The sequence below is a fragment of the Borostomias antarcticus genome (assembly GCF_949987555.1).
Source record: "Borostomias antarcticus genome assembly, chromosome: 12".
Classification (NCBI taxonomy): Eukaryota; Metazoa; Chordata; class Actinopteri; order Stomiiformes; family Stomiidae; genus Borostomias; species Borostomias antarcticus.
This window is the reverse complement of record NC_140245.1, coordinates 3,506,461-3,532,035: the sequence shown is the minus strand read 5'-3', so window position 1 is coordinate 3,532,035 and position 25,575 is coordinate 3,506,461. Positions and strand designations below refer to the sequence as shown.

General features: G+C 46.4%; 4 protein-coding genes across 9 annotated transcripts in view; 2 read left to right on the top strand and 2 right to left on the bottom strand.

The window, feature by feature from the left end:
* mbnl1 (muscleblind-like splicing regulator 1) overlaps positions 1-10,385 on the top strand; it is a 48,509-nt gene extending 38,124 nt beyond the window's left edge. For 3 of the 6 annotated variants that reach the window (XM_084446810.1, XM_084446811.1, XM_084446812.1), the window contains exons 6-12: positions 567-620; positions 2,093-2,291; positions 3,586-3,621; positions 5,339-5,424; positions 6,030-6,056; positions 7,218-7,287; positions 7,426-10,385. In XM_084446810.1, coding sequence (XP_084302936.1) covers positions 567-620; positions 2,093-2,291; positions 3,586-3,621; positions 5,339-5,424; positions 6,030-6,056; positions 7,218-7,274 — 459 coding nt within the window. In that variant the 3' untranslated portion in view covers positions 7,275-7,287; positions 7,426-10,385. The remainder of the gene's footprint in view (positions 1-566; positions 621-2,092; positions 2,292-3,585; positions 3,622-5,338; positions 5,425-6,029; positions 6,057-7,217; positions 7,288-7,425) is intronic. The other 3 variants (XM_084446813.1, XM_084446815.1, XM_084446814.1) reach the window with 3 other exon arrangements.
* Positions 10,386-13,360: 2,975 nt separating this feature from the next.
* Positions 13,361-17,325, bottom strand: dapk3 (death-associated protein kinase 3). The gene is made up of 9 exons (XM_084447439.1): positions 17,285-17,325; positions 16,391-16,497; positions 15,196-15,556; positions 14,836-14,965; positions 14,641-14,689; positions 14,507-14,533; positions 14,236-14,388; positions 14,041-14,086; positions 13,361-13,925 (listed from the first exon to the last, which is right to left on the bottom strand). Exons 2-9 carry the CDS (start codon positions 16,450-16,452, stop codon positions 13,389-13,391), a joined length of 1,365 nt encoding a protein of 454 aa, XP_084303565.1. The 5' UTR covers positions 16,453-16,497; positions 17,285-17,325; the 3' UTR covers positions 13,361-13,388.
* A 489-nt stretch (positions 17,326-17,814) lies between these two features.
* lsm7 (LSM7 homolog, U6 small nuclear RNA and mRNA degradation associated) lies at positions 17,815-20,096 on the bottom strand. The gene is made up of 4 exons (XM_084447133.1): positions 19,937-20,096; positions 19,253-19,343; positions 19,090-19,161; positions 17,815-18,084 (listed from the first exon to the last, which is right to left on the bottom strand). Exons 1-4 carry the CDS (start codon positions 19,940-19,942, stop codon positions 17,942-17,944), a joined length of 312 nt encoding a protein of 103 aa, XP_084303259.1. The 5' UTR covers positions 19,943-20,096; the 3' UTR covers positions 17,815-17,941.
* A 479-nt stretch (positions 20,097-20,575) lies between these two features.
* sppl2 (signal peptide peptidase-like 2) overlaps positions 20,576-25,575 on the top strand; it is an 11,529-nt gene continuing 6,529 nt past the window's right edge. The window contains exons 1-5 of the mRNA XM_084446847.1: positions 20,576-20,679; positions 21,332-21,448; positions 21,633-21,815; positions 22,345-22,434; positions 22,725-22,864. Coding sequence (XP_084302973.1) covers positions 20,632-20,679; positions 21,332-21,448; positions 21,633-21,815; positions 22,345-22,434; positions 22,725-22,864 — 578 coding nt within the window. The 5' untranslated portion in view covers positions 20,576-20,631. The remainder of the gene's footprint in view (positions 20,680-21,331; positions 21,449-21,632; positions 21,816-22,344; positions 22,435-22,724; positions 22,865-25,575) is intronic.

Here is a 25,575-nt window from a genome sequence, read left to right as displayed (position 1 = left end):
CCTCATATCACAATAACCGGTCCTTCCTCTTGACACTGTAAGAGCAGATCAGCAGCACTGTAACCCCTGTCTCTCCTCACTGCTGTCTACTGTCCCATGTGCTCTGACATTATACAGGACGCTGAAATCATTGTAATGTGGTGATGACTATGATGTGCACAGAGAAAAGAGTAGTTTGTATTGTTCTATGTCATCAGTGTTTTCAATGTATTCTCCAAATAATGAAAGTGAAACCATTTTGTCCTTGAAACTCTTGTTCTATCACAGTAATGGATGTAGACTAGATAGATATTATTGAACTGATGACCATAATACTATACTTCTCTGTACAGTCACAGTGATAGTTAGCTAGCTAGCGTGGTTTCTACACTGTGCATGGTCTAGTCTTGTTATCCCCTTGTAAATTGCATTTCAATGATTTGTTTTTTTATTTGTTTTTGTTTTTTCTCACCTATACCCAAACTGCACTGCTGCCCCCATGATGCACCTCTGCTTGCTGGTTTATGTTAATGCGCTTGAACCCCATTGGCCCATTGCCATCATGTGCTCGCTGCCTGCTAATTAAGACTCAGTCGGCTGTCAAATCACTGAAGCGACCCCTCGACGCAGCCTATGACCTGGTACTATGACCTTTCACCTTTTAGCTTGGCATGTGGCTTTGTCCTAGTGCAATGTTTTAACCTAATATACCTAGCTAAGCTACCTTTGTTCCTCGTTGTTTTATGGCAATGTTACGTGTGTCTCGTCTCCTGACGCCCTGTCATTCAGGCTGGCGATGAAGTGATTGTGGCTTCCTGACTTCCTGACTGGACAGTTATCCAATGTAGGCCCGCCCCCCCTTCCAACACAAATTCAAACGTGTGAATTTGTGATGACGACAAAGAGCCGCAATCACCTCATCGCCTGTGGCCTATTTACTCTTAACCGCTCAGTAGGAAAGGTCTAGGGAAGTGTAGCTTCTAAAACGCTAGCATGGCACTAGTTCTATGTACCTCGTCTTTAATGTTGAGTGTTTGGTAGACCAGTCCGTTGTATTGCATGTCTGTGTGTTCTTAATGCATGTCTGATTGGGAGGGATGGGGCCAATCAATCAATCCCAAGTAATTACATACCCAGTCCAACTGATAGTTCACCTTATATGGATCTAAAAGTACTCAGACCTCAAAAGTGGTCGGATGTCCAGATTAGGCCTATTGTCCTGTGAAGTCGCAATTTCTTTGATATGAAAACCTCGGTCCCGAACGAACGGGACGCCGCGGCGGAGCACCGCCTCACGCCCTCTCGACGTCTCGACCACTTTCGACCGTCCCAGCGGGAGTGAACTACGGTTGTGGACGCGTCCCGCTCTTAGTTAATCATGGAGCTAGCAGTGCAGCCTTCCTGTCTCTGTGCCCTCCTCCTCCGCGTCACTCGTCTGGCGTTTCGATGATAGAGTTAACGCTTGCTTCCTTTGCCTCTACCGTAGTCAGCTGCAGAGAAAACCCATCAGTAGCGTCTTATCTCAGTCAGCTCGTAGACAGGAGAGACGTTATAGGAATGCTTGTGAAAAGTCACTTTAGTGCCAGTCAGCAACGTGCTCCTGCTTGTCTAGTCCATGTGTAGACTGCTGCTTGCTTGCTGATGATGATGATGATGATGTTGATGTTGATGTGTAACACAAGGTCACATTATGTTGTGGTTGTTCTACGATGTCCTCTAACGTAATTACCATTCTTTCTTTTTTTTTTCTTTTTTTTTTTCTCTCCTACCTCCCTCACGCACCTCTCTATCTATCTATCTATCTATCTATCTATCTATCTATCTATCTATCTATCTATCTATCTATCTATCTATCTATCTCTCTCTCTCTCTCTCTCTCTCTCTCTCTCTCTCTCTCTCTCTCTCTCTCTCTCTCTATCTATCTATCTATCTCACTCTCTCTCTCTCTCTCTCTCTCTCTCTCTCTCCTTCTCTATCTATCTATCTCTCTCTCTCTCTCTCTCTCTCTCTCTCTCTCTCTCTTTCTATCTCTTCCTTCCTGCTCTCTCGTTCTCCATCCCTCCCTCTCTCCCTCCCTCCCTCTCTCTCTCCGGCCGCGCGTCCGGCTGGGCAGGGCATACCCCATAGTGTCATGGCGGCGCCCTTGCCCAAGCGCGCGGCCCTGGAGAAGGCCAACGGGGCCTCGGCCGCCATGTTTAACGCTGGCATGCTCCAGTACCAGCAAGCCCTGGCCAACATGCAGTTCCAGCAGCAGGCCGCGTTCCTGCCCTCAGGTATGGCCACGGACGGAGCCCGGCGCTGGGGGTACCCAGGCAAGAGACCACCCCCGTCCACCACCCTTCCAGCAGCGCCGCACACGGACCCGATTAGCCCCGCCTCTGACCCCCACCTTCCCCCCAGCACTCCCCCACCCCACGCTGCTCCTGAGCTAAAGCTATAGATATATATATATATAGACTAGACTACATGTATATATAGGCTATAGCTAAAGCTAGTTAGAATGGGTGATGGCTTCACACACACAGTTGCTCTTACTCAGCTCTGTATGTACGTATGCGTGGCGTGTGTGTATGTGTGTGTGTGTGTGGGTGGGTGGGTGGGTAGGGGGGGTGTGTGGCTGTGCTGTAGAAGTAAAATGGATCAAATTTTATGTTTTTTTGTTTTTTAATGAATACTGTAGGTGTCAGACAGTGTGTGGACTGAATACAGTATGTTCTTGCTTAGTCATGTGGTCAGTCAGTCATAGATTACAAGATGCCCCTGGCCGAGTGCTCTGATTGGCTCGCGTGGGTGTGACTGGGTAGCTGGTTGGTTGTTTTGCATCAACAGTGATGTGCATCAGTTGCAGTGGCAACATGACCTGCTTCGGTACCCAGCTGCTACACCCCCTCTCTCTCTCTCTCTCTCTCTCTCTCTCTCTCCCTCTCTCTCTCTCTCTCTCTCTCTCTCTCTCTCTCTCTCTCTCTCTCTCTCTCTCTCTCTCTCTCTCTCCCTCTCTCTCCCTATCCCTCTCTCTCTCTCTCTCTCTCCCTCTCCCTCTCCCTCTCTCTCCCTCTCCCTCTCTCTCCCTCTCCCTCTCCCTCTCCCTCTCCCTCTCCCTCTCCCTCTCCCTCTCTCTCTCTCTCTCTCTCTCTCTCTCTCCCCCTCTCTCTCCCTCTCCCTCTCCCTCTCTCTCTCTCTCTCTCTCCCTCTCTCTCTCTCTCTCTCTCTCTCTCTCGGCTTCTGTCTCTGAGTGTGTGTACGTGTAATGTTCACTACCGTGTCGTCATTCCACATGACTGATGACCAACGCTACCGTTATTACCGGCGTCTCTAACGCTACGCCTGAAACGCATCACACCTCAGACAAAAGACGCGGCTCCCGCTTCTACTCCCGATCTGATTGGCTTGTCGGTTTCTCCGCCCACCTCGCCGCCCGGCCTGTAGAGTCACTGATGATGATTGATTGGTGTTGTGTTGCCGTCCGTCCGGACCAATGTTAATGTTTTACCCTTCTTATCTCCTCCCTGACTCTAACCAACCTTGTGACGGGCTGATACCATTTCTCTCTTCCCCTACTGTCCAAAAATCCAACCCACTTCCTGTTGCACACTGCATGACGGCCAGGCTCAATATTGTGCATGACACCTGCAACCGGCATTGGTAGGTCCCTACCCTTCTCCTCCAATCACCTTTCACCTTTGCCCAGTGACTCGCACGTCATCAAAACCTAACCAGCGCAGCTTAATAGGCTATTTTGACCGAGCAGCACTTTTGCTTCCCTCGACTCCTATCATATAACGATATTCGATGCAATCATGGCTTTTGGTGACATGTGAGTCATAGGTTTGGTTGTTGGAATACTGTATGTGATGATAAGACCTCTCTGATCAGACCTATCGATAATGCGTAATGCTAGGATGTTCAGTTTTGATGTTGATCTTCAATAGAGCGGTGAGGTGATGTCATCATTTTCTAGTTCTAAATGGGGGAAAATGAATGGGATTTGTGAAAAATGCCGAAAATAATGTGTGTGTTTAGTAGAGACTCCCAGACCAGAGTATGTTTTGTTATAAAAGTTAAAATACATAATTGAAGATGGGTTTTGTGAATTTTGAAGCCCTTAGTTGGTTCTGAGGTCAATGTTGTTGAGATATGCTAACCATTATTGAAACATTTCGCGTTCATGGCATTACGGCATTTTTCGCGAATCCCAGGAGACGATGCTTTTTTAGCCTAGAAAATGACATCAGACCTCACCATTAGGGGGCTTAAATTTAATTCAACTCAATGACTTGTACTCTGTTTCCTGTGTTGACCCACAGCTGTTACTGTTCCATGGCCTTCCGTAGCCTCCATGCTGTAGCTCCTCCCCCTCTGTAGCCCGCATATCATAGCTCCACCCCCTCTGTAGCCTCCATGCTGTAGCCCCACCCCCTCTGTCTGTGGTCAACTCTACCTTGGCCTCTATCTGGTATAACCTAGCTGTAATCTACAGAGCGAGCGCTAGAGCTGTCTGTCTAAGTCTCTATACCCCTTCACCCTAACCCTCACACCCTCACCCGAACCCCCACCCAAAGGTGCGATCCTGTCTCTCTTCATTGACCTGCTGCTCCAGACCTGAGTCAGAACACTATTGGAGATCATTTGAAAGGCCTTGTCTGTGCTCGATTGATCCTGCCTGGCACCGTTAGGAATTCAAGCCCACCTCCACCTGACATTGGTCATGGCTAGATGGGGTAGAGCTATGGCCGGGGTAGAAGGATGGTAAAGGCTAGTTCCCATATCAGCTGGAAAATTGTCGTCTGCCGTGGTCGTAGAGCGTGGGGTACATCCCACTTTTTAGGTTTGGGCACCGACAAATGAGGAACTACAAATTGTAGTTCTGAGCAGGAAGGACCAAATCTTCCCAGATGACGTTAAATGCATAATTTGACATCATCTGAGAAACTTGGGTATTTTTGTGTGAAAAATAGCCCCAGGGAACATTGAGGGAAGAAAAAACACATTATTTGTAACATACTGTACTTTGTAACAATACAAAGCTTAATGCTAATCAGTGAAGTATCCCTTTAAGGTTAGGGTTAAGGTTAGGCTTAGGTATAGGGTGGGTTAAGGTTAGGGTTAGGTTTAGGGTTGGGGTTAGGGTCCCTGCATCTTTACTAGCCTTCTACACAGGCCGTCGCTGTACCCCATCCTGCCACGACCCCTGACCCCGTCAAAGTATTTGAAGCCTTATTTGATCCAGGTCTGTGGTTGTGCTTTGCGCCGGTCTGATCCTCAGACGTCTGGAGAGCAGGTTATAAGACTGAAACAGCTGTGCTCCACCACTCCTCTGTGAATTTATGCTCACGTGATTTCCTCTCTCTGAAAAAAAAAGTTCCCATGATGCACGGGGCTACGCCAGCCACTGTGAGTGGAGCCACCACATCCACGAGCCCCTTCGCCACTGCCTCCGCCAATCAGGTTTGCTCCTCTACTGCCCCTCACTGCCTCTCTAACACGCCCTCTAAATCTGTCTCTTTCTAACACACTCTCTCTGTCTACTGTACCCCTATCTCCATCTCTCCTTCTCTCTCTCTCTCTCTCTCTCTCTCTCTCTCTCTCTTTCTCTCTGTCTCTCTCTCCATCTGTCTCTCTCTCTCTTTCTATGCCGCTCTCTCTCTCTCTCTCTCTCTCTGTCTCTCTCTCTCTCTTTCTCTCTGTCTCTCTCTCCATCTCTCTCACTCTTTCTCTGCCTCTCTCTCTCTCCATCTCTCTCTATTTTTCTCTCTGTCTCTCTCTCTCTCTCTCTGTATCAGTGGGGGGGTCTCCCTCTTGTTGACCTACACTGGATGTTGTTGTTGTTGTCGTTTACTGCTCTCTCACACAGGCAATTTGCTCTAACGATACCATGAGAGGTTACAAAAGCCGCAGCTGCGCCTTGTTGACAATAAACAGTGTGTTTATCCAGTTCAAAACAAGCTGGTGACCTCACCAGGAGAGACTGTTCTTTATGCCATATCATGTTTGACCTCGTTTTAACCTCGACCTTTGTCCTTTCTCATTTTATGGACTCTTCCTTATCAAAGTTGACTACCAACGAATACATGCAATTGGTATGTATGAGGTAGTTTTCCATTACCAGAGCTATTCACAGCTGTGCAGTAATTGCTATCTGTGCCATTTGGCATTTGGTGCTTGGCTCATGTTTATGCTGCTGCTACACAGGATAATGTCAACATGATCACAGGGCTTTTAGGCAGTCTATCATTCTAACGTCTATAATTCTAACGTCTATAATTCTAATGTCTATAATTCTAATGTCTATGATTATAATGTGTAATTCTAATGTGCAGCTTTGAAGCCTCTTGAATATGTAAGCGCCGGCTGCAGAGCTCTAGTGTTTGCAGTGTACAGGGTGTGTGGTTACCATGGCAATGACACGGGCATTCAGGCCCGCTGGTGTTCAGTCAGACAGGTGTTCATTGAGACAGGTGTTCAGTGAGACAGGTGTTCAGTCAGACAGGTGTCTAGTCAGACAGATGTCCAGTCAGACAGGTGTCCAGTCAGACTGGTGTTCAGGTCAGGTGTTCAGTCAGACAGGTGTCCAGTCAGACTGGTGTTCAGTCAGACAGATGTTCAGGTCAGGTGTCCAGTCAGGCAGATGTTCAGGCCAGGTGTTCAGGTCAGGTGTCCAGTCAGACAGGTGTCCAGTCAGACTGGCGTTCAGGCCAGGGGTTCAGTCAGACAGGTGTCTAGTCAGACAGGTGTCTAGTCAGACAGGTGTCTAGTCAGACAGGTGTCCAGTCAGACTGGCGTTCAGCCTGGTGAGGTGTAGATACCTCAACAAGTTGGAGGACAGGAAGGCACGCAGGGTACCTCGCCTCGCCTCACCGGCCTTCTTAAGCAACACCCCCCCCACCACCCCCCCCCACCACCCCCCCCCACCACCACCCCCCCACCACCACACCCCCCCCCCCAGAGAGAGGGTTAACGTTCACTAGCAGGTGTCGCCAGCTCATGACATGCTTTGATATGAGCCACGCCATGTTGTAATCCAGCTGCCTGTGTCATCATCCTCTCTCCTCTGACCCTGGCGATGCGCCACGATGTGATTGGATCCTGTGTGGTGTGTGTGTGTGTGTGTGTGTGTGTGTGTGTGTGTGTGTGTGTGTGTGTGTGTGTGTGTGTGTGTGTGTGTGTGTGTGTGATAAAGATGTTGTTGCTCGTCGCGATATGAAACCTGAAATCTTGATCTGCTCCGTCTTCACTCCTAGATTCCAATAATCTCCGCCGATCATCTGAGTAGCCACAAGTACTTGACTCAGATGTAGTCTGTCCAGAACAGTGAGTTTCTGCTTGTCTCTCTCTCTCCAGTCTTTTATCAACCTCTGACCTCTGAAGTCTTTCCACTGTCTCATCTGCCTCTTCTCAGTGCGTCTGTATCTGACCCAACTGATCCCAATGTAAACATTTGCCTTGCAGATCAAACGAATGTGCTGGCTCCGTCCAAGCCAGAAGAGTTAGCCTGTATATATAACATTCAGAATATCAAGACGATGAGGACGGGGAAGAATCTGTCATCTCTCTGCTGGTCTGGAACGATGTTCCTCATCGTCACACGACGCCGACGTCAACACGTGACACGGGTCAACGCCATCCACGGTCACTCCTCAGCCAACCACACAGCGCCACACTCAGCCCCTCTCCTGGTCCTCTCAGCCATAGTCCTGCCCAGAGAGGGAGCCTAGTTTCTGGGTGCCCCCCCCCCCCCGGGGTGCCAGCCATCAACCAACCCTAACCCCGTGTGACTAACAAAAACCATAGATCTCAAATTTGTATTATTTTTTTTTTTGCACACACAGGAAGTTTGTGGTAGTGCCAAACTTCCATCACAGTGCTGATACCTTGGTACTGCAGACCAAGAAAAAAAAAGTTGACTTTCTTTAATCACGTTGCTTTTAAAATTACTTGTTTGGTGGTTTACAAAAGAAATGCAAACATGCACCTTGAATATTCATTGAAATCTTGAAAAAGGCACAATAATTATTTTAAAAAAGGAATATTATCGACAAAACATCGGAGCATGTAAAGCATCCTGGTTTTTAAGGCTTTCTAGTTAAACTAGATATAAATGAAATGAGGGTCACAGACTTCTGAATGTTCTGGTGGTAAAAACCATTGAAGCACAGCCAGGCTACCTTTACCCAGCATGCCGTGTGCCACAGAGGCTGAACAGCCCAAACCAGAGTGTTATTTCACCAGTGTTATTCTGTTTACCGAAGGTATACATGTTTTTTATGGCTCGTTTTTCTTTTTCAAATTTTTTTTTTTTACATTATATCTCCATTGTGTGTGTTTTTTTTTGTTGTGTTTTTTATATTGTGCCATTTCAGCTACTTTTGTTTTTTGGAATGGGGTCCTCCCTAGATGGCCTCTTATCGTTCCTTTCTCTCGCAAAGGAGGGTAAAGAAAGAAAAAAAAACAGTGGTGCCTTTCTCGTCTACCGAGCTGCTTTCCTTTGGCCTTACTTTACAACTTTCTTTTGTTTTGCTCCGGTGTTAATCATTGATCTGCTATGGGGTGATCATAATTGATCTGATATGGGGTGATCATAATTGATCTGATATGGGGTGATCATAATTGATCTGATATGGGATGTTCATCAATGATCTGATTTAGGGTGTTCATCATTGATCTGATATGGGATGTTAGTCATTGATCTGATATGGGGTGATCATAATTGATCTGATATGGGATATCATAATTGATCTGATATGGAGTATTAATCATTGATCTGATATGGGATGTTCATAATTGATTTGATATGGGATGTTCATAATTGATCTGATATGGGATGTTCATAATTGATTTGATATGGGATGTTCATAATTGATCTGATATGGGATGTTCATAATTGATCTGATATGGGGTGAGGTAGCGGCTCGTTGGTAGAAGTCTCCGGACTCTAAAGCTGGTGGGATGAGTGAGGCCAGAGCTCGCGTCCCTGTCCCCGACACCCTGAGAGACAGGCGGGGGACTCTAAGCACCGTCACGCCACCTGTTATTGACGAGTAACAGGGTCTGTTAGGTCATTTGAGTCATCCAACCACACACTTGAATTAGTCATTTGCCTCTGTGCCGTCACCCACAGTCCTGTGTGAGATCAACAAAACAACATGTATTTCAGTGTTGAGGTAATAAGGACACATGATTATTCCCCCAAAAAAACATTCTCTCCTATTGACCTGGTCATAGATACCAAAGCAGTTTCCTCAACACAAAGGAACATACCTACTTAAACATATTTAGTATGTCCTTCTGATTTGTTTTGGCAGAAGGTGTGCAATGTGTTATTGATTGTAATGTACCTTTAAAAAGCCTTAGATGACAGCACTGGGTCCCACCAATCAAATATACCTTCGATCACCAAACAGGCCATGAACACCAATGATATTTTATAATCACCAAACAGGCCATGAACACCAATGATATTTTATAGTTGATACATAAACAGCTTCTAATGTTATTTCCTTGCTCTATACCTTCGTAACAATACTCTCTTAACTCATTGAATTCTTGTGTTCTGTATTACTTAAGGATTTCTATTTGAGGTATGTAGTTTGTAGATTTTTCTTTGCCTTACGATATATTACTTGACAACATTGATATATAGCCGTTGTAGATTTTGAGGTAGATGACATTCATAACTTTTTCAAAGCATATAAGTGATAATGTGTTGACTCAGTTTTAAGTATTCACATAATACATGTAGCTGGACATCTCTTTTTAGTTGAAGAGTTTCATTGTCAATTAATTTCATTGAGCAAAGACCTTTTGATATTGATACAAGGAATGAGATCCGTCAGTTTGCTGAAATTGCAGAGAAAAAACTAATGTTTTAACCAAACCAACTTAAATATTCCTTGTAACATGTCGAGATCATGTTTGCAAATATATTGTATTGAAATATAGATTGTCCATGTTTAGAGTAAAAATTATTTTCTACTGTATCCATTTCAATATATTTACTATTGTTTTAATATTTCTTAAGTTTGCCCTGAATGTCAGGCCAAAATGAACAGTGAGATTGACGGGTTTCTGGGAGTTTGAACCATGAGATCAGGTGAGAACGTGGACTTCACCCAGTCTGCTGAGTTAGAAATGCTGCAGATGAATGAGTTCTAACCTACGGGACGAAGGTTGACTTTTTGCACTTCTGTATATAGTCAAATGAACAGAGAAAAAAAAACATGTATCATATTGAGATATTATTTTGAATAAAAAAATCTTTAATTATAAGACATTTTGTTAGAATAATTTAAATTCTTGAATTAGACCAGCTAAACAAATTTGCTTGCGAAAAAAAAAGGGCACTAGTTTCTTGGCCAATGCATTCAGAAAAAAAAAAAAGCTATGCGCTTTTGAGCTTCTTTTGTCAGTGGCTAGTACTATGACAGAATGTTGAAGGGGGACTGACATCCCATGACCCCCCCTTACTCCAACTCCCCTTGTAGGATGGGACATCATGCTGTCCATTGGTCAGTGGGCAGACTGGGCCTACAGAGCCTGTCTGCTTCTATGGTACTGTGACAACAACAAGAGATTCTATTCTAAACAGACTTTTTTATTTTGATTTGATTTGACTGCATGTGAACAAACACAAATGTAACACAAGAAACACCATAAATAACTCTGTAATAATGACAAGTTATAGCTCTGTAATAATGGCAAGTTATAGCTCTGTAATGACAGGTTATACAGTAATGCATATTTACAATTGATAGTTTAACCATCCACTTTGGGGAGGAAGGAGAGATCAGACTTCTAACAAGTCATCTAACACTTGTATGATAACATTCTATACCCTGAAAGCGCCATATCTCCAGAACAGAGACATTAGCAGCTGCCCAGCCCAGAGATAAGGAGATGAGAGACAACATAGACTTTCAAAGCACACTCTTATATTGCTCTATTGGATGCCTATACGCTCAGCAGGCGAAGGCTCACCACACCAAATACATGGTTGATTAGTGTTTCAAATGAATGTAATGGTCTTCAGTCAAGGTCAACATATTTCTGATTGAGGTCGCTGTTTAAGTGCTACCGAACCAAAGCACCACTCGCTCCATACCAACCAGTGCTGCTTGGGCCAACGCCAGCCCTCTCCCTGCTTAACCAAGGTCTCTCTTCCCTGCTGAGGGTGTACACACACACACACACACACACACACATACACACACGCTTTGACTGCTTTTTACCTGTAAGTGCAACTTACATTTTTGCTAATAGATGCTACACAATAATGTACTATTCTGTCTTCAGATTTGTTTTATGCACATTCTATTGTTGCCATAATTGAATCTTGCTGTTATGAATTTAAAAAAAAAGAATAAAACAAAAATTTGATTTGCTCATGCAACACCTCTGTGTGGTCTCAATTTGTGTGCGTATGTATCTGTGAGTGTGTCCAATTATAATGTAGGAGACATGATCCAACACCACAGACCGATGTAATCCTCCTGGATCAGTGTGTTTTGCCTGTGCAGCTATTGAACTGCTGTCTTCCATATAACTAGAGGTTTTCTCTTTCATGAGACTTGGTAGGATGACCTTGACCTGATTATCTGCCATCTCAAACAACACTAGCATCAAATGAAAAATGATAGCGTTTGTCCTCTAATAGGGTCTCTCAACGCCATCTAGTGGTCAAATAGCAGCACAGCGGTTTCTGACTTGACAGGCCTTCAACTAATGAGTATGAACCGTCAGGAAAGTTCATGAGTGTTGGTGTTGATCAAGTCGTAAATGGTTACAGTTCCAATCCAATACATATATCCCTTATGGATACGAGTGCATAATGCTATAGGCCAGCTTCATCATATCAGTTACAAATGACTGTTGTTAGTAGATTAGTGGTAGACAGTGGAAGCTCATCTTGGCTCATAACCGTCTCCCTAAGAGATTATTTTTGAGGAGGGTGGCTGTTGATGGCAGTTATAGTCATCAGACAGTGTTGCCTTATCGTGACTCATGTCTGAAGTTGACATGAGAGTGATGACGAGGCGTATCCCGTGGTGTATCCAGTGTCCGCGGGCATGTTATGTCCAAGTGAGTAAGATCGCTATGGTGATGCAATCAGTCCCATATACGCTTAGAGGGAATTTCTGCAACCTGAATTCGTCGGTAAACGCACGCCAACAAATCTGTGAGAAACCCAATTGCTGTACTTTTTGGACTACAAATGACAAAACGGTCATAAAACAACGATTCGAAGTCCAATCCACACAAAAAACAAACACACATTCTCCAGTTACATATTCAAGGCTTGTTTTATTTGATACAACCTTTTCAAACGTATCATCATTCAATAACAGTTTATCGATACTTTTGGCTTACACCACAGTAAGTGAACGGAAGTTTGGAAAACCTCTATACTTTAAGTGCAAAACAGCATATGATTCTATGGAAATGTCTACACTTCTATGCTACCTATCCATGGAGTGTGACGCCCGGATGGAAGACTAATGAACGGAATGTATGAAGTGTGACTAGGTTGTGAGTGAGGGAGGAAGGGGGATAAACACACGCTCATGTTATAGCAGCAGCAAGCGCTCCAACACCAGGCAGCTCCTCTGGTACGAGGCCACTGCGCCAGTTGATGGGTTAATGTCATCAGTGTCATGACATCACTACATTTAACTGAGGCGATACGGTATTTCAATTTACAGGCACAGCATATGGCTTGCAAAACGGCTTTATACAATATTATTACAGCACCTTCCCCTATCTGTGTAGTCTGTACACCATGGGTGTCTGTGTGCACACCAATCGCTCTCCTTCTCTGTTCTTATAAACAATATTGCTCACCATTAATACGCTGAGATACAGTACATGTAATATGATCTCCCGATGGAGTTGAACATAAATGCCTCTCAATTCTGTGCAAGTGTTCTCCGTGATATACTGTCCGTTGAAACATTTTGTGAGGCTGAATATTGCCTAGTTAAATAACTGATCACTAACGGCCAGATCTATGAATATCTAAGTAATAACACCCCCTAAATTCTGGTCCTAAAATCTCTTTAGGAAAATCCAATTTCTCTATACAACCAAATAAGCTACTGCCAGCATATTTTACAATGAGTCAGCATTGTGCATGACAATCAAAACACATAATTGTATTCATTTAGATTACAAAAACACTGGAATGGACATTTCAAGAAAACTGGTTGACTAAGCCCGGTTATTATAGGGTCTCTCTAAGTTGTTGGTCTCTCGTTAAATAAGTATACAGGGGAGTTTTCTGTGAAGGCAGCAGCATAGCCTGTGATACCAGCTAGTCTGACTAACAGCCCTCCCTTCTCTCAATACAGCTACATACAGAGCATGGGCAGGGGGGGAGGGGGGGGGAGTGACATCGTCAGAGGGACTACGGGTCCCGGCGCTCACGGCATGCCCCCGGCGCTGACCCCGCCCCTCTCGGCGGCGATCCCCCTGACCAGCTCCTCGACCCAGCGCACCTCGGACGCCACCTGCTCGGCCAACGCCTCGTAGCGGTTCTCCAGGCGGCCTAGCTTGCGCTTGAGGGCGTTGGCGGCCAGCATGGCGGCGCGCGCCTCCTCCTGGCTCTGGCGCCGCTGTGCCTGGGCGCGCTGCAGCTCCTGGCGGACGTGGCCCAGGTCGCTGGCGATGCTCTGGTTCTCCTCCTTGTACCAGCCCTCCTTCTCCTCGTAGATGGACAGCAGCGCCGCCACGTCCTCCCGGCAGGAGCGCTGGTTCTGCTCCAGGTCGCGCAGCCCCTCCTCGGCCGCCGCGATCTCCTCCAGCACCTGCGAGAAGCGCTCGAAGTTCACGTACGTGTTGTTGGGCGGCATGCTGGAGTGGGACTTGATGGTGTACTCCTTGAGGCGCGTGGTCTTCAGGCGCCGGCGTTCGGGCTTGCGGCCGCTCTCCTCCTGGCGCACGTTCCTCCTCTTGATCACCTGGGCGGGGCAGGGGAGGGGAGGGGTGGGTTAGTTGGGGGCGGTCGCTAGGCGGAGCGGTCTCCGAAGGGCGCGGCTGTGCCGGCGCCAGGCGCCGCGGACGGGGAGTGCCCACCTTGATCCAGGGGTGCTGGAGGCTGTCCTCGATCGTCATCCTCTTCCTGGAGGGGGGGGGGGGGGGGGGGGGGGAAACGGCGACAGAGGTCACAAAGAGGTCAAATCAATCATTACAGCGCAACTCGCCCTATTACGAGGTTCACTAATACGCCAATGATGCTAATCGATGCTAGCGCTCCCGGACGGGCCTTACTTAGGATCCTTCACCAGCAGACGGCGGATGAAGTCCTTGGCCAGCTCGCTGGTGCTGCTGAAGTACTCCTCGTCGAAGTCGTAGTTGACGCCCGAGATGTTGGTCAGCGTCTCCTGTTTGGTTTCCCCGAGGAACGGCGAGGCTCCGCTAAGCCTGCGCCGACACGACGGATTCAGAACCCGGGTCGATTCGCATACAGCACGACACAAATACAGCACGACACAAATACAGTACGACACAAACTACTATGGGATGACGGACAGTTACTTACAGGATGTATGTGATCACTCCTATGCTCCTGTGGAGACGATGGGACCAGATGTTAGCGAGACCTCAGTCCAAAATACAGTTTTATAATAACACGGTGTTACAGCTTGATACGCATGGACCCTACTTAGATCTTACCACATGTCGGCCTCCAGTCCAAGAGGCTCATAGTTGACTATTTCTGGCGCTGAAAAGCAAAGCACATTACGAGGAGGGTTTTAACTCAATCCAGATGTGAAGAGCATTTAATAAGAAAAACAAAAGATGAGATGTATTTTCCTAGGGATTTGTTGACCTTGTGTGTGCGAGTGAGTGAGTGAGTGTGTGTCTTACCGACAAACTCTGGAGTGCCAAAGATGTTCTTGAACTCATTCCCTGCTTTGATCTGGTGGGCGATCCCAAAGTCAATCAGCTTGATCCTGGGGTTGGGTACGTTCTTATCCAGCAACATGATGTTCTCAGGCTGCACAAGTATAACACACCACATAAAAAAAACTATGAGTATAACACACCACATTAAAAACAGGTTTTTCATGCGAAAACACTTTGTTCAAATCCCCAGAGTTAAATCTGGATCTGTAATCTATTTTAGTGGGAAACTTATGAGACAGTCTCTCTCTCTCACTCTCTCTCTCTCACACACACACACACACACACACACACACACACACACACACACACAACGCCGCTGACCTTCAGGTCAAAGTGGGCGATGCGTTTGGAGTGCAAGTAGTGGACGCCGTCCAGGATCTGCTTGAGGAACTGCGTGGCCTCCTCCTCCGTCAGCGACTCCTTCTCGGCCAGGAAGTCGAAGAGCTCGCCGCCCGACACCAGCTCCAGGATCAGGATGACGTCTGTCTTGTTCTCGAAGACGTCGTGCAGCGTGATGATGTTGCTGTGCTGGATCTCGCGCAGGATGTTGACCTCGCGCTCGATCTCCTCGCGGCTCACGCCGCGCCGGCTGGACGACAGGCGGCGCTTCTTGATGAACTTGGCGGCGTACTCGCTGCCCGTGCTCTTCTCGCGGCACTTGCGCACGATGGCGAACTGCCCGCTGGACGGAGACGGGACATGAGGGTGAGGAGGATGATGAAGATGAATGTTGAGACAGAGCAACGCCGGGGGCTAGCGTGACGGGGGGGGGGGGGGGGGCTCCTGGTAGCAAATGTGTTAAATTATGGGATGTACTGCAGCACTCTGCACAGGTCCACACAAGTCTGCAGTCGCTGGCAGCTTCTGTTCTAATTAGCTCCCTCCTCTGTGCTCAAACACCTCATGTCCACACAATGAACATTTGCAGGACACCGTCTGATTGATCTGTTACGGGGGGGGAGCTCACGCCTGTAAGAAGGAACGAGCAGGGATCTCTACGGCACTATACAAATAAAGTTTGATTTGGTCCGTTAAGAACTGAACTAAACGTTCCAGCGTCTGTCCTTCTGAGCAGACTTGTACAGCGAGGAGAGACCGGACCAGAGAGAGAGGGGGGTACGTAGGTGCATTGAGAGGTGCTGATGTCAGCGCTTTGCTGCAACACTGCAGGAAGACAACACTGCCATATAAAGGATGGAAGTCAGATTTGATCCTGGACTGGCGGATGACTCATAGCGAACACGCTACCACTGTTTAGATTGCAAAGGCCTGCATAACAAACTGGGATGCAGATAGAAGAATTTCCCCTCCTGGGAATTATTATTAAAGTTATATCTTATCTTAAGAGGCCCTCCTACGTCCCCCCCAAAAAACTGTTTTCACAAATACAAGTGGCATGATTCACAATATCTGCATTCTTATATAAATATACCATGCTTCCCAAAAGCTCTGTTGCCATGTTTTAGTCGACTGTGCGTAATGATAAAATAGGGCGTGATAAAAGGGGAGATCTTACCTCCCCAGCTCTTCGCCCATGTCATAGTACACCTCCACGTCCTCTTGCCTGAAGCCAGCCATGGTTTGCTGGCCGAAGTATTGATGAAAGCAGAGTCTTCAATCCCTCTGAAGTCCAAAACAAGAGAAACAGGAGGATTACTAACTTTCTAGAATAGTGAGCTAATGTTGTAAGGACCATCAACATAATGTAAGATACTCAGAAACATGATGACAGAACATTCCAGAACCTGGAATTCCAGTTATTTCAAAAACAATTTTGTTTAATATGACACAGGAGTGACAGTGAATCAGTGAACAGAATTTAGTACAAACTGACCAAAAGTCTTCCTTATTTGGAAAACTGTGCATTCCAGATCCACTACGTCATCCTCTACCCCTGGCTAGCTTGTCTGAAGAGACTGCGGGTTTTAACTTTAACCATTTGAGCTCTGATACTGATACAATGCTGTAGCAACAATCACACAAGTAAAATATTCTCTTTAACAAAAACACGCTTGCCAAATTGTCACTTATACAGACAACCAACTAGTAAGCTAGCTAGATGGTTAGCTAGTCAGCGCAGCAAAACAAGCTGTAAAAAACACACAACGTGTACTAACGTTTCGCAACAAGAAAGTATAATAAACACAAGCTATAACTGTTAAAACATAGTAAGTTAGCTAATGTAATATTTGTCAAGCCGTGAGCTAGCTAGCTAACAATGATCAGCTAGTCTGGCAGTAAGCTAGCTAGTACTCTCAGCTAACAGAGCTACCTAACACAATCACATCCTTTATTTAAAAAAACGATTCGATTACATCCATAAGCTACTACGATGAAGATAAAGCATAGGTATGTGATGTGCTAGAAAAACACATGTCCTATATATCGCTAATACCTGTAAGTTACTTACATCGTCTAGCTAGGAGTCCAGCATTCCTCAGCGAGTCTGTGGGCAGCTAAGCTAAGCTAAGCTAACGAGGACGGGCAGAGATGGTATGACATCATATGGTACAGTGCGTATGTAACAAGATTGTGCTTGCAAAGCAATCAATGACTATGACAGTCTGAGATGTCTGAAAATAGATGATTACTCAAAGCATTTAGTATGGAGTAAAACCACTTGCTGACAAAATATATATGGTAACGGTATGGTCTCTCTTGAATGAAAAAAAGTTATAGGTCTCTGCTGAATGTGCTAGTATGGTAAGTGTTTTGAATGTTCACAGATGAAAACCATCATCAACAACAACAAAAAATATTTAAATTCATAATCGGTTGCATTTTTCAACAAGAACTACTGTTGGCTTGCTGAGATCTGAATTTAGCATCCTGTCCTGCCAGTATGGCTCAAAGCCAGCAGCCTTCCCATTGCAGGTCCCAGTCCTCAGCCAACTACTGCCCCAAAACACAACACACACCTTGTCCCTCTTAAATCAAAATCAAGCCTCTTTATTCAGGTTGAATGCTGACAACAACAAATTGACATTATTTTACAATGAAAAGAAGATGACTTCAAACAGGGTTTGGTCATAGTGAAAATGATGCTTGAGATGGGGGTGGGGGTTATCTAGCCATCCTGTTGTTGGATGAAGGGGTTGGGAATGGCCTCCATGCCGTCCTGTGGACAGATGAGCACCACAGACGTCCCTCGACACACCACTAGTCCCAGCTGCCGAGTGTCTTCAGTCAGCTTGAACTGGTCATCAGGGTCTGGAAACGAGGTAGAACAGGTTAGGCATCATAGACAAAGTGGCACGGTTGCAAACTTTAACCAAACGGCCAGTTTGCTTTAATATACATGTGTAACACACACACACATACACGCGCACACGCACACGCACACACACACTTTATGGACTGGTGGCTAATATAACAGCATGAGATGGAGGCACCATTTCTCTACACTGGCTCCTTGTAGCAGCTCGCATCCAGTTTAAAGCTCTGGTACTAGCCTAGAGAGCAATGAAAGGAACAGCCCCCTCCTACCTCCAGGTCATGGTCAAGCCCTGCACCCCCTCCTGACCACTACGCTCTGCTACCTCGGGGTGAGTGGTTGCCCCGTCACTCTGAGGCTCCTGCGGTCAATCAACACGGTCACGGCTCTTCTCTGTCCTGGCCCCGCTGTGGTGGAATGAACTGCCCACTGATGTCAGGACAGCAGAGTCGCTGCCCATCTTTCGCCGCAGGCTCAAAACGCACCTCTTCAAGAAGTACTACCAGGAATCCTCCCTCCTAAGCACCTACTGTATTTATATTTTGCTACTCTTGCACTTTGGCTTCAGCACTAGATTATGCTCTTAAGTCACTTGTTTAGAAAATAGATGCACTTGTGAGTTCTTGTGAGTTAGAAGTACACTGACTCCGTTAAATGCAATTATTGTAAATCGCTTTGGATAAAAGTGTCTGCTAAATGACTAATGTAATGAGATTCTATGGAATGATGGCTTTTTTATGTGCTTGTATTTTTTGGAAATGAGGGGTAACCTCAATTGTCTTTCTGAGAATAAATAAAGGCTTGAAAGGAAATTAAATGACAGCATGAGATGGAGGTGCGAGTCTCATGCCAGCTGTGTGAAAGTCGCCAACCCCGAGTGTGGTGCAGTCATGGAGGGTTTTTACCTGACATTAGTGGGTCATCACAATCAGAGTGAGTGAGTGATACCCCATATAATTTGACAAATGTAATTATCTGACGTCAGTCAAGTGAGACTTTACCTCGCATGTACTCAATGGTGCCATCCAATACCAGGTTCAGAAGTGGGTCAAACCCCTTCAGGACTCCGCTAGCTGTCACAAAGAAAACACAGAGATGAGTGAAGAATTGAATTTCAATAGTTCAATGTTGATCTTATCATGTGGTAGAACAGTGACGACGTACCCTCTCGTCCTCCCTGGAATTTCACCCGAATGGGTTTATCAATATACTTTGACAGGTCGAATATACTCTCTTTCTTTTTCTTATCCTTATCCTGTGAGAAAGAGGAAGCAGACAATCACTAACCATTTCCTTGGTGGTTTTATCGCTTCAACAGCCGAGGGAAGAAAAATTACACAGTTCATACTCTTATGGATGGCTTGTTGTTTTTATTTATTTATGGTTCAATGAAACAAGCCCTACACGTCAAGAGTAAAAAAATAATCAATCCTGTAATAATTCATCCCAGTCAGATAAGTTTGGAGAGACTGATCCTCCTCCCACTAGAAAACCTTTACACAAAAAAACTCCTACAACCTCCTACTAACTATAGGCTATAGAGGAGAGTCTGTACATTTAATAAACACAATAGCACAGCGGGTGTTGTTCTCGTGTTTCAGCGGCTGTACAGAACCAGAAGCGTGCATCACAGAGCTAGGCTAGCTACTGGCGCATCTCGCCAGGTATATGGCAGCTAGTTAATCGTATCTAGTATGTTCCTAAATCTGTAAGGTCTAGCCATTGACCATTTGGTAATTATATACGGAGATCTAAGACCAGTCAGAAAGTAATAAGTTAATTTTGATAGTGCTGTGAAATTACTTGGGCTAACGTCAACTGGCTAGTAAGACAATAAATTGTACTCACCGCCATTGCTCCGGCTTCTCCTTTGACCTCTCACCTTTGAGCCCTTTATTGAATTTTTTTCTCAAACGTTTTTCAGATATCCAATTACTACCCAATGAGTCAATGCAACTAAAATATGCAATGAAAAATGTATTTATCCCAGTGATAACGCGGCAACGGAGTGGTACGTTGAAACCAATGCTGCTTCTGTTTTTGATTGACAACTGTGTAAACCAATTATGATCCCCGTAGACTGGTGCTGGTTCAGGATCGACCAATGGCAAGCGCACTGCAGAATGTGGACGGGACGTGCAGAAACAGCTGGTGTGAGTTCAGACCTGACAAAACGTTGCAATTCGGTTATTGAAACGGTGGTACGTTAAACACCCCGTGCATAACGTTGCACCTATGGCAGCTGGGAAGGTAGAGCGGGGTTTATATATCAGTCTGTCGATTTGGCTCTGACACACCCACCTAACGAAAGAAAACCTACCTCAAAGCCCGTGTACACCGTTTCACACCGTTTCGAGGAAACATATCGCTCAACCCGGAAACCGTAGCAAAACAGTGCACAACATTTTGAGATTGAACTCACAAGTGAGCAAGTGGGCAAGTGAGGAGAAGCTGCAGCAGATCAGATCCCAGTGGATCCTGGTGGAACTGAGGACCGAGGAGACTGTGCCGTTGATGGGGGAAAGGAAAACAAGCTAGGCATCATGAGGGTCCAGATCACCCTGGTGTGGGCTGCTATCCTGGTTCAAAAGGTGAGATGCGTCGCATGTCTGTTGATGGAAGACGATCAATCCGTTTTCATCAGGGAAAAACGACTCACATGTGGCCGGTCAAAAACAGACTGGCCTTTTGTTTTCACAATTATTTAGCTTGTATGCTAGCTAGTGTTAGCTATGCTAGGTCTCCGCTAGCTTGCGGAGATCGCTGGGGCCCTAGCTGTGTATGCATATGCCACTAGCTTGTTATGTATTATACAGACTTCACTAGACCATTTCACACAATCTTCACAATATTCAAAACAATAATACCACAGTTTACAGGGCAGTTTATGAGGACCAAGAAGTCGTTGCCCTAGTGACCCAAAAGTTTAACGTTAGTTGAAAGGATATCACTCATCTAGACAGACGGACGGTTATAACATGTCATATTCACTGTAGCTCAGCTAGCGTAGCTTGTTTAGTGGTGTAATTATCATAGACGGCGCCAAGAACAGACGATATTAACGATACAAGGTGAGCATTCATCCTTCAGAGCTACAGTCAGTGGAATATGAGAATTGATCATTCTGGAAATGACAGGCCCTGCTATCCGTATTGACAATGGAGGGATGTGACAAATTTCCTTCCAGCTAGGTATTTTTTCATAGGCAGACCAGACTGTATGTGCTGTCTTCTTCTTCAACAGGTCGTGGGGGAGTATGGGATGGCCCATTTCAGTGACAAGGACAAGAGCAAAGGCAAAGATTACTGCATATTCTTCAACTCTCAGTGGGCGCGACTACCTCAAGACCTCAATAAAGCAGTGAGATACAACTTCTAAGGATATATAGTTGACGATTCAACACACGGGACGCACCCATGGAAATTCAACAATACCACTGTCATTGACTGCATTGTAGGTACATTGTTACATACTATAGCTGTGTGTGTGTGTGTGTGTGTGTGTGTGTGTGTGTGTGTGTGTGTGTGTGTGTGTCTGTTTCCAGTCACGCCTCCAGATCTATGACCTGACGGCGTCGGCCCTGTGCCTGCCCTCCGACGTGCCCGAGGGGGGCTTCCCCAACCGTATCGCCATGGTGATGAGGGGGAACTGCACCTTCTACGAGAAGGTCCGCCTGGCCCAGCTGAACGGCGCCAAGGGGCTGCTGATCGTCAGCAAAGACCGGCTGGTACGCTCGCTGCTCCGGAACCTCACCTCAACTCGCTCTCAGAACAAAGCCCTTCCTTACAGTCCGTCCTGAGAAGAACTCAGAGGGTTGCAGGTGTAGCCCATCTGTTTCGGCATGATGCCCAGGGCGGGATTAGAACCCGGGTCTCCCGCTTGGTGGTGGTGAGGGAGGGGGGGGGGGCGGACACGCTGACAGTTGCGCCTAAAGGGACGTCTCTCTCGGAGGGACTGTCGGCGCTCCTTTGAGGAGTGAGTTGCGTCAGCTACTCCGCGTTTCACTCGCTTTACACAAGGAATCCAGGACATTCACTCCGTTCATAGCGTGCAGTCTGGGTGCGTTCTGGTCTGGTCTGCGCTCACAGACCTGTGCTCTGTGTATGAAAGTTTGATTCAAAACTCCCTCTGCTCTGGAATACCCATTCAAGAAATGAAAAGAGTTGTTTAAAGTCTGTTATTTAATGTCTGTTATTTAATGTCTGTTATTTAATGTCTGTTATTTAATGTCTGTTATTTGTGTTGTTCTCTGGCAGACGCCCCCGGCGGGAAACAAGAGCCAGTACGAGGAGATCGACATCCCGGTGGCGCTGCTCAGCTACACAGACATGCTGGACATCAGCAAGGTGAGAGGCTGGGCAGTGCATCATGGGAGGAGGACGTGTTCACATGTGGTACCGGCGCGTAGGGAAATGTACTGCACAGCTGAACCCCGCCTTGGTGTTTCAGCAGACCGGAAGCTAGTACTTACTGGCGCCTGTTTGGTTCACACACGACCAATTCCAAACCCTGCGACGATAACCCTGATTGGTTCACACACGACCGATTCCCAACCCTGCGATGATATCCCTGATCGGTTCACACGCGACCGATTCCAAACCCTGTGTTGATAACCCTGTTTGTTTGACCTCGCCAGACTTTTGGGGAGCAGAGCGAGGTCGCCATGTATGCTCCCAACGAGCCGGTCCTGGACTACAACATGGTCATCATCTTCCTCATGGCCGTGGGCACAGTGGCCATAGGGGGCTACTGGGCGGGCAGCAAGGACATCAAGAAGTAAGAAACCATCCTTCCCTTTAGGCAGTTATACCGGCATGGGAACATCCTCATGTTGCAAGTGATAGAACAGTGCTTAGAGGCATTCAGTTCATCACCCACTATTCTAATGATACTGTGTGTACTGTAGAGTTAATATAGACCAGGGCTTGGGAACATTTATGACGGCAAAAGCCATTTATGACAAAAAAACATGTACCTTGGTGGATGAAAACGATGAGTTTGAAGGGTGAAAAATGCCGTGTGACTTTTGGTCTCTCTATATTTCCCTTCTTACTGTGGGAGAATTTCTCACAGCATATTCAACATGGCGTCCACCCAGCCGCCTTAGCTACTGTAGAATACAGTACGACTACGTAAGACTCAGCCCATCCCTCTGTGTGCATTTTCACACACAGTTTTCATTGTCGGCTTCTAGTTGTGGCTGGGCCCCGTAGGGACTACATCTCTGCTAGCCTATTGACAGAATAACAAAATTAACGGGCGTAAAAAAAAAAAAAAAAGCAGCCTATTTGTTGTACGTCCATGGTGCCCGTATCGAACCAACTGATACAGACGGGTGATAAATTAAAAGAAAAACCTGAACAGATGAGTGGAGAAGCATCATGAATACAGGTGCTTCCATACAGGTGTGCTGCATCATACAATTAAGATGAACATCCCATCATGCTCTGCATGTATATAAAAATGCTGAGCACGCCCAGTTCACCTCCATTTTGGATGAAGATGGTAAGAGGAAAAGATCTACTGGAAGTGACTTTGAAAGAGGGTTCATTATTGGGACACGGATGCCAGGAGGTTCAGTCACAAAGATGCTCAACTGGCCAGTGTCTCAGTAGGAACAGGGACTCGTGACATCTGCTTTGAGATCTACAGGAAAGACTGTAAATCAGGGCCGGAAATGGTGTTTGAAAGAACATGTTTGAGAACCTCAGTGCTCGTGCATTAGTGTGATATGGTAAATGGACTGCACTTATATAGCGCTTTTATCCAATTCAATTTGATTTAATTTGATCTCAATTCACCCATTCACACACCAACGACGGCATGTGCTCACGCTCATGTGATCATTGCTCACTGCTCATCGGAAGCAATTTGGGGTTCAGTGTCTTGTCCAAGGACACTTTGACATGTCGTCAGGAGGAGCCAGGATTCGAACCCTCGACCCTACGAACACGCTCTACCTCCTGAGCTACAGGCTGCAGCTACTATACGTGAGGAAAAACAGAAGAGCGACTCTTCCTGAGGGGATTGAGAATGTCAATCCAGGAAGTGTTCAGACTGTCAGCAAGTCTCATCAAAACACCAGATGAGGGCATGTCTTCTGGAAGAATGGTGTTCCATCCCTCCAGTAGACTTCCAGAGACTTGAAGGATCTCTGCCAAGGCGCGTTTAAGCTGTTCTGGTGCTTGGTCGTGGCCCAACACCTCACTAAGACACTTAATGATGGTTTTAATTATTTTTCCTTTAATTTGTCTGTATATGGCTGTATTCCAAATGAAACCCTTCGACTCTAGACAGTTGGATATTATCAGTGATTTTCTATTAGGGTACTAATTGTAATTAAATTAGCGTGGGTGGCTGCGATTTGTGGGGAAAAAAACGGGGGGACGTTTGAAAATATATTTTTAGGACAAAAATAACACATTTTATAGAATGATGTTTTGGGGGGGGGAAATATGTTTTGGGGTGGGGATGGGGGGGTGCTGCGTGATTTGTTGGTGGGGGGGGGGGCAGGCCATTCACCGGCCATTCAAACTCCCGGTGCTCCCGATGGCCAGTCCGCCCCTGCATAGGCTCCACGTGAACTATTATGTAGCCTATATTCTTAAGTGCTCTCGTAGTCGTGGATGTTATAGCGTAGGAAGGCTACATTACTCGCTATCACTATGCTATTCGGAGGTATTGCCGTTCGTAATCTAAAATATACGGTCACTTTTTTGTAAGAAGCTGCTCCTCTTGTGGTATTCTGGTCTTTCCTGAGCGGTAGAAACCGCAGGCCTATAGCTACACTGGTTTTGTCAAGAGCTCAGATCCAACTAGGCTAACTGAAAATAAGTCGGGAAGAAGTGAATGCGTGACCGTGTTTCCAGCATGTTCTATTTTGAAGGAATTTTGCCACCTGGGGGCGATTTTAGGAAATTGATGTGTTCCGTTAAACGCTAGAATGAACGTAAGTCTGCTATAGACGATCGGAAGAGGAGATAAACCCCCCCTCCCAGGCGATAAAAATGAATGATCAGGGAGGGGGAAATCAAAAGCAGAGACGTGGAAATCCCCTCCATACCCCCCGGGAAATCGCACGCTGGGCGTGGGAGCCAGCGATGAGCAGTCAAGGAGCCACATGTGTTGCAGGTTTCCCGACCCCATGCTGTAGACCGCTAACCGCTACCGGAACACTCTGGAAACTAAGCGTGATTAGTGACCCGCACCCTTTCTGCTCCCCGGTTATGAACGGTGTATCTTTAACCGTGTTTGTTGTCGGTCAGCTGGCCGCCGTGTTCAGTCGGTCAGCTGGCTGCCGTGTTCAGTCGGTCAGCTGGCTGCCGTGTTCAGTCGGTCAGCTGGCTGCCGTGTTCAGTCGGTCAGCTGGCCGCCGTGTTCAGTCGGTCAGCTGGCCGCCGTGTTCAGTCGGTCAGCTGCAGCAGTCTCAGAGCAGGCTGCTGGTTCTGAAGGGCAGGGCCGGCGTCCGCTGAGGTCACCGGAGAGAC